The sequence below is a fragment of the Mchenga conophoros genome, linkage group LG3 (genome assembly GCF_057382185.1).
Source record: "Mchenga conophoros isolate Kocher_MC1m ecotype Shallow Benthic linkage group LG3, M_conophoros_male_GT1.1, whole genome shotgun sequence".
In the NCBI taxonomy this organism is placed as follows: domain Eukaryota; kingdom Metazoa; phylum Chordata; class Actinopteri; order Cichliformes; family Cichlidae; genus Mchenga; species Mchenga conophoros.
Window position 1 is genome coordinate 80,795,157 of NC_140528.1, and position 13,735 is coordinate 80,808,891.

Consider the following 13,735-nt stretch of genomic DNA (forward strand, 5'->3'; position numbering starts at 1 on the left):
CACATATCTCACTTATCTTAACTGCACTACTGTATAGCTCTGTGTAAATAATCATTCTGTACATTCAATAATCTTTAATCCTACAACTGTTTACAACTTGCATAGTTCCCATTCTGTATAGCTGTATATCTCAGATTCTGTAAAGTTATTTATTTCATATTCTGTATAGTTTTTCATATTTATATCCTGTTCATAGCCTGTACATAGCTTGTACTCACTACAGCCTGTACATACTTATAGTTATAGAATATTCACAACATACTTCATACCGTGTACATTATAACATACCATAATAGACCCATTTCTGTAATATACTCACATATCTATATTATTGCTAATTAGGGCTGCCACAAACGATTATTTTGATAGTCGACTAGTCACCGATTATTTTTGCGATTAGTCGACTAATCAGATCATCATCCATTGAACGTAAAAGTACAGCTTATTGCACCAGCAGCATCTGCTCTTATATAACTATCATTAGCTTACAGCTTTAAGTGTTTAAGGTCTGTGCTAACTAAAAATAAAGACAAGATGATAGTTAATTGAATTCTAATTAAATGTGCAGATTGTTTCGGTGGAGTTTAATAAACTCAGCCGATTTACTCAGGAACAAATAAAATACTGAAAAAAGCCAAACAATAACATTTTTAAGTTATCTAAGTGACTTGTATATGTTTAACCTGAGTAGGGCGGTGGGTTTGAAAACGATCTGCCGGGAGTCCGGTGCTCTCATGGCCCCCGGCTAGCTATCGAGCTAGTGGGTAACAGACGCCTCCGAAAACGTCGGAGCGCTTTTGAAAATATGTGGTGTCTTGATAAACTGAGCAGATATTTGAGGTTTACACAGCTACATTCTCGCCTGAAAATATGTTAAACGTTTATTTTGTGACCCAGAAAGAATAATAAGAGTAATATTAAAACTAACTAGCTGCCGCCATTGTTGACAACTGCGCTGGGCCGCGCTATGAATTCTGGGACACAGTTTCTTCTTCTTCGGGGTTTAACGGCAGCTGGCATCCTTGTACATGCAGTGCTGCCATCTTCTGTTTCAGTCCGTTATTACACTCTTAAATCCTGCTACTTATTCCTGCTTTTGGGATCTTACAAAGCTTCAAATGACGCGTCGACTATTAAATCAGTCGTCGACGATTTTGATAGTCGACATAATCGTGACTAGTCGACTAATCGTGGCAGCCCTATTGCTAATATATATTGTAATATATCTATATCACTAAAGCACTTCTGGATGGATGCAAACTGCATTTCGTTGCCCTGTACCTGTGCATGTGCAATGACAATAAAGTTGAATTCTAATTCTAATTCTAAATAGTCAGAGGTTATAGCCAGGAGACAAGAAACATGTAGGGAAGGGTGGAATTAGGAAATAACCAAATGGATAAAAAAAGGGAAAAGAACCAGACATCAGAATTTGTTCTCCCTTTTTTCCTTAATTATCAGTTTTTAAAAGCAAGCCAAATGAATATATAGTGTATAGGTTTAATTCAACAGACATAGGACTGTATAGTAAACAAAACAAAGATATGAAAAACAAATGAATTTTATACTAGAATTTTATTGCTCACAGTGAAAGAGGCAGAAGATATTGCCTTGTTATCCCTTGGCTATTTATTTAAAAATAACTTAACCTCAGTTAGTAACAGCTCCACAAAAGGCCAAAATAAACAACCGTGGAAACTTTGGATGATAGTGAATGAATTTGCATTTTTCAGAGATCTAAAACAACATATCAGAAACCTGTTAGGCATCCACTTTATTAAATGCTACACCCTAGAAATACAAGAAATGTGGAGAAAACAAAGTAGGGGAATTAACTTTAAAAAAAACCACCTCACTGGGAAAATACACATCAGTCACATGCAACACACCCACCAATCAGCTGATTCACAACCTGTGAACAACCCAGCAATGAAATTAGGGCGCATAAAAAAAACAAAAAAACAAAATCATCCAAACTGGTGGTGGATGCAACACAAAGTCTTCCTAACTTCAAAATGTATGCTCTATGCTCAAAGACAAATCTGCATGCACCATTAGAATGGGAACTCCACAAGTTAGTTTAAGAGACGAGGGTAAAGTTTTAATCTAAATCTAGACAGCCACTTCTATACTTTTATAATTAATCTCTTTTATATTACTTTTATAAAACAAAGTCAGAAAAATCCACAGAGTTTAAAGTAAAAGAAAGACACGGTATTGTGGTACGCAGAGCCAGTTTGAGACGTCTGATTGTTTTCTTCAGTAGGGTCACGTGAGCATGGGTGTGTTATTAGCCCGTGTGCAAATAATGAACCGTGTCTGTTTGTCTGCCTTTGAACAAAACATGACAGGATCTCACCCTGATTACACACAGCAAACATAGCAACCATATGACATCACAGAGCTGCTATGCCCTGAGGGAAAGCTTTGCTTTGTTTTTCCTCTCCATTAGCAAAAACAAAACCCCTCCTGCCTTTCCCCCCAATTCTTTCTTTCTGGAAAAAACAACAGGAAAGACACATGATAGAAGTTTGTGCTGCTTTGTGTCATGCCTGGACACTGCTCAGTGAACCTTTACACACTTAAACTTGCAGGGATGTCCAAAAGTTCACTATATGGACAAAAGTGCCACACCTCTTTATCTTTGAATTAAGGTGTTTTGTAAATTCCATTGCAACAAGTGTATAACATCAAGCACTTATCCATGCAGTCTGCCTTTACAAAAGAATGTGAAAGAATGTTTGGTACTAAAGAGCTCACTGAACTCGAGCGTGCCTCTATAATAGCAAGTCAGTTTGTGAAATTTCTTCCCTCCCGGATATTCCATCATCAATTGTAAGCGGCATTGATGCAAAGTGAAAGCTTTTAAGGACCAAGTGGCAGACCACGTAAAGTTGTAGAGTGATGTTGCTGAGTACAGAGGGACATAGTGGATGAGAAATAGCTAATGCTCTGCTGACTTAATAACTTCTTCTGCTCTTAACATCAGCACAAAAACTGTGAACCAGGAGCTTCATTGCATGAGTATTCATGGCTGTGCTTTTGTCCATGTCTCTAGCGCATGCTCTTAGCACAAATTCACACACATACTTGCATGAACATTGGAAGATGTGTGTCAGCAAACTTGCATAAAAACAGTGTTGATGAGTTTTTCCAGTGGTAATTAAGATCCATTTCACTGGTAGACAGGTCAAACCAGTAAATTTAACCAAGCCTAAGTTTCTGTCATTAACTGGTTAATGACCAGCGTCCCTCATGTGCTCAAATCAGTATATGTTTTTTATTGTTATCACATAAATTTAATCAAAATAAACATATTAAACAAAAAAATGTCTGCATTCATTTTGCTTTTTAAAAACATTAACAAAAAGAAAAAAGTATCCTCTGTAAATCGCCACCTTAGTGTGGTAGAGGTGTGTCCAAGTGCTACTAGGGGCTTTTTGTGGGGTCTCTCAAGGCAACTTTGTCAAAAAAAACAAAACAAAAGAAGACTTTTTCACATGACCCTCTACGTAAATATCAAAGGATCCAGGAACAGGGATACCAGGGTCCCACTCTGGAACCAGGCCTGGGGATGAGCTTGAAAGGAGGTTTAGCCCACTGGGTACAGCAATAATTTTCTTCACTGACATACATTAAACTAAAACTACAACCTTTTACTGTGATTCTGATTCTGAATGATACGTTGGATAACTTTTGTGGAGCATTTGCACAATTTCTCTTTTTTTCATCAAGCTCTACCAGGGCTTATGATGTGCTAATAAAACAACAATACAAGCAGGAATGTTTTCGCAGGAAGACAAACTTTTCCAGCAGCTGCAATCAATTCCCTTTCATCCGGTTCAGAAATTTGGCAACCTGTCTACAATGAGATAATGCTCAGATTTGATGGAATAAACACCACTACATGGTAACTCTGAGTGGATGGATAGGTGGAGTCATGTTTCGAGGAATAAAATATAACCACAGAAACAATAATTCAGCAAAGCCTCTTTTGAAATGCTCTGAGACAGTCAGTATAAAATTTGGAAGCCAAGTGCCCACAAAGACACTACACAAGGAGCTTTTGTCCTTTTCGTCCAACACCAAAAGGACAACAGGACTCAAGTAATTCTACGAACATTAGGATTTAGAACAGGTTTCGTGTGATTCAGTTAAATTGGGAAAGAACAGCTAAGAGACTGTTTATAAATGACTTAAGACTGCTTTTAAAAGACTTCGGACTTGAGTCTTCAGAAATGATGTGGACTTCTATGAGACATTTAAGGTTTAGGAACTCAGAATCGTTGAGACTTAATGTAAATGTCCTTTAATACACATGAGGCTTGATTCAGAATTTTTTCAAATGACATAAGTCTTGAAGTAAGACTTTAGACTGACAGACTTGAGACTGTGAGAGAAAATAAAACAAGAAAACAGCTTTGCTATTAAGCAACATAGAAAGAGACATAGTGGGCAGAAACCTATAGAGAAACAGACGTCCTCACTCAGTCCTAAATGCTGTTTCCCATCAGCTCATCTTTCAATCCCTGTGTATTTATACCTACACTGCCAGTTGGCACACAGGCTTTTCTCCTCTCTGTATCATAACTTTTTTGCTTAAGCAGCTCAACACTTGAGTCTTTATGAGCTCATCCTTCATGGATAACTCTTCCACAAAACATTAAAGGTGACAGCACACTAAATCGTTGTATGTTATTTGTTTAATGGGAAGCAGAGTAACATAGTTCATATATTGCAGATTACTCAAAGTTACTGTAAACTTGCCTCTAATGCAGATCAAAAGGTTTTTGCCTGACTACATGACATACCGTCTCATTGCAAACTGGAATGTGTATTACGAATGCAGGGGGTGGGGCATATGTTGAAAGCCAAATAAAGTTGAATAAACTCAGTAGACATGGAAATAAAAATCAGTAAACTGATTTGTCCATATTTAGAATTCTAACATCAGTGGTGTACTTGGTAAAACTGTAACTTGTTATAAAGTAATACAGAAATGCTTTCCATCTTTTTCCATGGAGTTAAAGAAAAACTGGTGTTTTAATTGATGTGACCAAAAATGTAAAAAAAACAAGAAAGTGTTAACAGCCACATGAAAGTGTCAGAATTAGCCTTGAACTCTGAACTCTGAACTCAGAAGAACAAAAATGGTGTCATTTTAGAATCATCTAATCTCCATGACAACAGAAGGTGAGTTTGTGGGTGTTTTCACTGGACTCGGACCAAAGAAGACGAGATCACGATGCATCTTATTAGACACGTTGTCCTGAGACTCAGCTGATAAGAACAGAACATGTCCGGGCGCTGAACTGCAAAAACAAAAAACTGCAACAAATACAAGAGGTTTTCAACTTTTTAGCTCGGGCTACACAGAAGTGCGTCTGTTTGCACATTAATCCTTTTAATCCTCTGACACACCACACACCATAAGCATGGAATATCTATGTCATAATTAGAAGCAATAACAACATCAAGAAAGCTACCTGCTCTCAATATGTCAGCGTGATGTAGGTTTACGGGTTACACTACAGTAGAAAGATGCTTACAATGTCTTCTGGCTGACAGACATTACTTTACAAAAACAAGACTGTTTCTGTCTCTGAAGGCTTATCTCATGCACAGTGAAGGCACTTGCGTAACTCCAAATGACTTGAGAGGAATTCAGTGTGTTGTGAATGTGCTTCCCTCATGCTAAATGAGGTCTGTTTAGCTTTTCCTCGAACGGAATGGATGGATGTACAACCAACTTACCCTGTTGTGGTCTATAAATAAAATATGGTGCATCTGTTTTCTCATGTACAAGTGAGGTCTAGTGAGAGAGAAAAGTAACAGATTTAAAACTCTGGAGAAGAAACCAAGTCAAAAATAATGCTGGGTATCCTAAAAATATCCTACTAAAAATATTAAAAATGTCCTAAATATATTTAATTTTGACACAACGAAATAAAAGACGGCTAGCAATGGCTAACTGACTCGCTAATCAGATTGTGGTCTTTTTTTGACTCACTTCTGATTTGAAGCTGCATTGTTGATATAGATATGAAATAACATTCTGGTTATCTCCAAAGTTGATTCTGTTCATCTGGACGTAGTGTTTTCAGTGGGAGAAACGTTTCGTCACCCATCCTATGGACTTCTTCAGTCTCAGCTGACTGCAGGTTTCCCCAATCTTATAAACAGTACATTTTGTATGTGTGTGAATGGGTGAATGACTGAATGTAGTGTAAAGCGCTTTGGGGTCCTTAGGGACTAAGTAAAGCGCTATACAAATACATGCCATTTACCATTTTACATTTGCATAATGACTGAAACCAGCCCACTGAATGAACAAAGCGACTGTTTAAATCTTTACAGATTTTACAGTTTTGTAAGGCAACTTTAACCTTAACCTTTGTTGGCTCATCGTTTAGTTGTTCAGCCCAACTCCCCACTGTTTTGGTTCACCGGCTAGCAACAGCCGCCTCCTAATTAAGTACAAAAAGCTAAGCTGCATGCCACAAAGTAAAAGATAAAAGAAAGAGTTAACAACTACCATAAAATCTTAGCTGTATATAGTGCAGCTAAGAAGGCAGATATTTTTCTCAAAGGAAAAACAAACAAAGCTAACATTTATGTGTCAAGAGCACCTGGCTGCAGCCACTATGGAGCTCCACAGTGGCAATAACAGGTGTGGACCTCCACACACAGTATGGTTAGGGTTCCATGTTGGTTTTTTTGGGCTTTTTACAGCTTTATTTGAAACGGTAAATTGAAAAATGACAGGAAAGCTGAGGGAGTGAGAGCAGGGAACACAGACGGCCATAGGTTGGATTCGAACCCAAGATAGCTGCTCTCAGCCATGCAGCATATGGCTGACTCTGTCCTAGCCTTTACGATAGACTTGCGCGATTTCCACTGTATCTATTCAGGTCACATGTTTCTGCCTACTATGGAGCTCCAGATTGGCTGCAACCCTTCTCTTATGTGTTCTGGATATACTCATGAACTCTTCAGCAATCGGTAAACTAACATTGAAAACACTAAGCTTACAAGACCTGTAATCTTTTGATAATTTGTGGTTTGTGTTATTTCAATGAAGCTCAAAATAGTATCAGAAAAGATAGCTTTCAGTCAAGATTGCATCCACTTATTGCATTCACCCACAATATTTTTTACAGTTTGAATTAAGACCAGTTTCAAGAAAATCCGTTTTCAAATGTTCACAAGTAATGTACCCAAGTACTGTTTTGGGATTTTGTGTGTGTGTTTTTCCAAAAAAAATTAAGATGTTCTATCTTTATACATCCTTCATCCTCAGAGGCCCTATATACTGACATGCTGTGTCGTTACAAGAAGGTGACCTTGACTCTTTGTGTGTGATCAGGGTTAAATATACATGTGGCATGTGCTCGCTGCTATAAATGTAAGACCCTGACTGCAGCTTGTGTTTTACAATGAATCACCACTCAATTCAACTTTATTTATATATAGCGCCAAATCACAACAACTGTTGCCTCAAGGCGCTTCATGCACACGTGTGGGGTGGGATCGTTGGGGTGTGGGTAGGACATTGTCAATACCAATCCATTTCACAACCTTAACTATAGCATCTTCAGTCTGCTTACACTGATTTTTTTGCAGGCTAATTGAATTGTACTTGGGAAAGAAAATCCAAGGTTGATTATTCTAATACGTTAAATGCTTGCTGTACAGACGAGGGAGGTCTATTTTCTACTTGAAGGTGAACACTTCCACACCGTCCGTCCACCCTCCCAATAGCACCCCTAATACACATGTGCTTGAGGTCAGCTCCACCAGCCATTGGGCCGGTCATTGAACTGATGCACACACACGCACACACTTCCCCTAAATATGTTCTGGTTAGTTGGCTTCCAAGAAGGAGACAATTCAATAGCCAACACCCAACTGAGAACATCACAACCATCTGCTATTATAACATCAATGACTGGACTGCGAGGACCTTAACATGTGGCCAGCACCGTCTATTTACTTCCAGGAAGAAGCACAGACTGGTTGGGTAATTGTACAAAAAAAACAATGCAGTCCATAAATATGTCAAAACACTCTGCGTAAAGGCTGTAATTGCATACAACACAGAGTGGAAACCCCATTGTAACCTGCTTCTTAATGACTTTGGACTCGGTTTATTTATTCAAATAATGATATTGGTAAGCAAGTAGTTTATTTTTGTAGTAATAGCTGGAGCTAGCTATATGATAACCCGACGGGCGCTGCTGAGATAGATTTTCGTCGCCCGACCGGAGATATCGCTAGCTCCGGGACGTCGGGGTAGCGATTTTGCGATCCCTGCTGTTGGTTTATTCTGTAAATCTAATCTTTCACTAAGTTCTATGTTGTATACGACTAATACTATTTAAATTGTGTGTGTTAGACAACACAATGCACACTTGAGGGCATTCTCATTCCCAGTGCATAACATACCAACAATTTGTCACATCCCGAGGTGTCTTATAGTTCCTATGACACGCTCCAGATTGTGGATGGAATCCAACAGAATGACACTTGTGGTGGTAACACACGCTCCAGCCGTGTATTTCAGCCCTAACCCTAACCTTAACCATAACCGTAACCGTATCTCATAGTGTTTTCCAAAGCGATTGATGATCAGAATGTAAAATAAATGTAGATCTCTAGGTTCATTCCAAACGGTTCTCATGTCTCTGAATAAATAACGTGCAGACATTTTGTCCGCCGAAAGCGTAACATACCAACGATTTGTCACATAGTGCCGGTATGTTACGTTTTGGGATGAGAACATGTTGGCACACATTGGGACAATTCGCAGTATATGCTGGGAAACTATATACTACACAGGAGGTAAAATAGACCCTAAAAGGAAGAACTGCAATGGGCCTTAGCTCTTGCAGATTTGATACAGAAAAAAGGGAGAAATATATTTAACATTTACTAGAACTATGAAAAAGTTTGAAAAAAATGTTCTGAAGCTACTGAATGGCATAATTTAAAGCAAAAAAAAATTTCCTGTAAAGCACATGTTCAGTTTCCCTCTGTTTCTTAGCTGCGGACTTCCTAACACTTCTCATTTATCTGTTTTAGGGTGTGTCCACATATTTTCACATTTGAGTATTCCCCGCTGTATTCAAATGCTGTTTGGATGATGTGATGGCCATTCAAGCGAGTAAAAACAGAAAGGGGATAAATGTCTGTCTGAGCTGTTCGGCCAGGTCGTATTGTCTGCAGCTGTCTGCTGTTGATGGGGTCTCACTGCTAGATTAAAGATATATGAGACACAGACAAAACAGGATATACAGAAGGCCACAGTCTTCACACTTCCTCAAGCACACACTTAGGTGTTGCTGGAAGCTACAATAAAAACACCAATTAGTGCTCATCACTAATGAAGGGGGTGGGTGGTTGGGATGTTTGTCAAATGTTTATAATAAAATAGAAAAGGACTTTGTCTTTCTTTTCTTTAAAAATATATTTAAGACGATTAAAGTTCTATGTGGGACTTTATCCCACATATGATTTTCAATGATTCATCTTCAACTTGGAGGGTTACGTGAATCCAGTGAAGTGTTTCAGAAAATTAGCTTATCTGGTCCAACCGCATTCAATTTATTTATATAGCAACAAATTACAGTTTCCTCAATGCGGTAAAGACTCCATAATAATACAGAAAAAAGACTACCCCAATCAGCCAGCACTTGACGATAATGGGAAGGAAAAACTTTAGTTTAATTCTTACAAATTTTAACAAGAAGAAACCTCCAGCAGATTTAGGCATTGGGAGGGGCATCTATCACCAGCTTGGGTTGAGGGGAGAGAGACAGATCCAATATGAGACACAGATTTCAATTCAGTTCTTATTTTGTTTCTAATATTTTTCTGTTTTTAGTCTAATGCAGTCCCCAGAAGTTGTTATATTTTTTCTATGTCAGTTGTTAATAATATTTTGATGTTGATATCTCAAAAAGTATATTTTTTATATGCTGTCAGTTGGTTTCTATCAGTGAGTGATGTCACATGGTTCTGGTTATCTTCTCATTCATTACCCTTTGAGGCTTTTGCAGATGTTTCCTTTTATGTAATGAAAGCTCTTGTTTGTGATTGGCATTTGGGCCTCACCTGGTTTCTATATATTGTCACTCCTCTTTGTTTCAAATTACACTGATGATGTCTTATCTTTGAAACCCGTCTAAATATAGTGAAATACATTCATTAGAAGGTACTTGTACTGTCTTAATCACTTTAGTAAGTAACTGCTGTCACTTGAAAGCACACTGTCAGTTGTATATGTTGAATATATGTTACTACTATGTATATTATGATAAACATGCAGAAATCTTGATACATTAAATAGAGCTAGCTGAGCTTTGAGGTTTCCTTGCTTCAGATCTGGCCACTGTTAACCTCTTGGCTAACACCCAGGCTAAAGGCAACTGATGATAATACTGTAATAAAATCAGGGGCCATGATTCTCTTCCATGAAGCATGCACTGAGAGAAAAACCTAAAATCTTAATGAGCATTACACTTTGTTGAATTAAGCTGCTACCACTCCTTTGGGTGTCTCCTCTTTTCTTTGATGTTAAATTTCCAACTGCGGATTGACAAGCGCCATTGCCACTAAGCCTGCTATGGTTTATTTTATTGGCATACTCAAACGTTTCAAACTCCTATCATTCCACATCTGGAAGTTTTAATAACTAACCGAACCTGACTCCCCACCTAGGGCTCACAATGCTGAGATAATCAGCACATTTAACAGGCCAGATTCGTTGGAAATCGAATTACTGTGGTCATGCTTTAGATTTATAGATGGGAGGAACCGCCAAGCACTTTTGGGTGGGGTAAAGAGAACCCTTACATAGCTCCTCTGACTGTTGTGTGTTGGTATTAGCATACTCACTGAATACTTGGCATGAATCACCTCAATTTGCTCATTTTTTTCAAACCAATCATAAAAGCTCTTCATGAAGGAACAGCTCAATCAGTAAAGCGTGACAGCTTAATAGATGCTGTCATTATTGACAAATCAGACTTTTTAAATTAATAGCCACAAAGATGACATTTTTATTAACTATTTTGTGCCATACAGGCTATAAATACAGTAGTCTGTAGCATGCACCATAATATGCAGTGTTGGTCTACACAACAATAATGGCCAAAACTATGCTACAACTAAATGCTAAATCTAAGCTACAACTTGCAATAAAAAGGAATCATCTGTTAAGTTAAACAAAAACAAGCTGACCACTGAGTGCAGTACACTTATAATCTTGTGATGGCACTGCAAACACTGCCACTTTATCACCTGATAACAGAGTTAAAGATGGAGGTAGTGGTAATGGCGGGGCGTAAATGTACAGACAGGGAGTCTGCTGGTCAGTGTAAGATTAAACTCCAGGAAGCTGCCGACACTTTAGCGACCCCAACCATTGCCTAGCAACCGGAGCGTGTGTTGACAACAACAGCAGTCTGACACAAGAATCGAGCTGGGAGTCTGGCCTGGGAGTGGTGAAAATACACACTCAAAGTCACATGTGAAAAGAAAAAACAAAAACATCCACCACCCACCCACAAGCACACACATACACACAAATGGAACATGCTCACATTTCAAGTTTCTGACACTTGCAGCTACCCTCCCAGATTATATGTACAAAGAAAAAATCCCCTCACTCCCACCCTACCCCTCAATTACACACACACACACACACACACACACACACACACACACACACACACACACACACACACACACACACACACACACAGCTGGTTAGCTTTGACCAATCCATTAATAATGACTGTATTGCTCAACTGTAGATGTGCTATCACAGTACATAGAAAAACGATAAACCAATGCTTTTTTATTCAGTCCTCTAAATCTCAGCCACACGGTGTCTAACTAGATACTATTGCTGGCATTACCCTGGCCTCCAGTAATGCTGTGAGGATTCTTGGAGTGACTATTGACCAGGATATGTGCTGCAATATGCACATTAACACACACAATATTGCAAAAACATTTTTGTAACATCCCATCTCATTGTGCAGTTCATGCATCTGCATTATGTCTTGGCTGTGGCTCTGATTTGGTGTTACATACCTTTGCAGATGAAACACTTAATGTGAAAGTGTTTATTCTGAACTCGGAGTGCCTCCCCTTTGCAGGGCTTTCGACAGTTCTGGCAGGCGACAGGTCCTCCACTGCTACCCTGCTTCTGTTTCTGCTTCTGTTGCTCCAGAGGGCTGTGGACAGCCTGCTGCTGAAACACTGGAGGGGGCACACACAGGGACACAGAAAACGATATTAGATTATACTGTAGAAGATATGTGTTTGGAGTAATACTCCTAATATATGGTAGAAAACTGCTTATAAGGTTGATAAAATCCAAAGTGATTTGTTTAATTTCTATGAGCCCTTTATTCATATCTTATACTTGTATCTCATGACTAATAAACACCTAAAAATCTTATGTGCAATGTCAGATTTCATTGCTAAAATAGAAAACAGTGCTTTGATCCAAAAATATCCAACTCAACACTCTGACTGTGACACAAAGATATAAATATAACATTCTCATTTGTTTTTCTTTGTTCTGAGTCTCAACGCTGAAACAGGTTTTAAATTCATAATTTCCTGGCAGGTAGGATTGTCTTCTTACTCTACTCTCTATTGAGCCATTTGCTATCTTGAGCAATATGAGGGCATACAATTCAGTGTTTCAAATCATCAAACAAATCATATTAGAGTACTACAACCTGAGTCAATACTAACAGGGACTTCATGTATTAAGGGGGAATAAAATCCAAACCTACCTGGCCCTATCTGAAAAAGTCATTTTGTGATCTTATTGGTCAGCAGTGGTTTTAACCTTGGAATGCTTCCATAAATGCAATTTTTGCTTGGTCTCTTTGTTGTTGCTGAATCATGAACACTGACACCAAATGAGGCAAGTGAAGACTGCAGTTCTTTAGATGTTTTGGGTTCTTTTGTGACCTTGTCAATGGGTTGCCAATGCAACATAATAATGGCAGGCCAACCACTCTCGGGAAGGTTCACAACTGACCACAGGTTGTTCCAAGTTTCCTCAACTTGAGGATAATAGCTCCAAAACCTTAGAAGTGGCTTTGTAACCCGTTCCAGACTAATATCAATAACTCTGTTTCTCAGCAGTTTCTTTAGACTATGTCATGATGTGTTGCTTTTAGCCTACTTTTAGCCTACTTTTAGCCTACTTCAACTTGATCTAATAGATCTGCCAGTAATCAGGCCTGAAAAACTACTATTAGTATGTCGGATGGGACAAATATTCCTTCATGGCATGTTTTGCTAACAGGCACACAGTAGAAATCATAGAAAGTCTAAATAAACCCTATAATAAATGGACTTTACAACTTCTTTCTTCTCTTTGTTTGTTCCACACAGGAAGGAGGGAGTGAATCAAGAGATTTGACACCAGCAAAGAAAAACATCAAACCAGCCACAGTAACAAAAACCAAAACACAGACACACACACATTGTAAGACCCTGACATGTCCATCCCAACAGTTCTATCAATACACCTCACCCCTTTGCCCTTTCATCGTAAGCCTAGCAGAACAGGCTCGCATGCTGATCTGCCTTTCAGTACTGACTGGGAGATCAGCTAAACAAAAGGCCCTTTGTGTTCTCAGGAAACATTTGTGTCGTCAGACCGGTTTCATCAGGCCTCCATGGTTACCAATAATTGGGCTCCGAA

The 13,735-nt window shown here is 38.7% G+C and overlaps 1 protein-coding gene across 15 annotated transcripts in view; it reads right to left on the reverse strand.

The window, feature by feature from the left end:
- Positions 1 to 13,735, reverse strand: part of ablim2 (actin binding LIM protein family, member 2) — a 92,657-nt gene that overhangs the window by 48,375 nt on the left and 30,547 nt on the right. For all 15 annotated transcript variants that reach the window (XM_085267471.1, XM_085267469.1, XM_085267470.1 and 12 more), the window contains exon 2: positions 12,100 to 12,267. In XM_085267471.1, the coding sequence (XP_085123597.1) occupies positions 12,100 to 12,267 (168 nt within the window). The remainder of the gene's footprint in view (positions 1 to 12,099; positions 12,268 to 13,735) is intronic.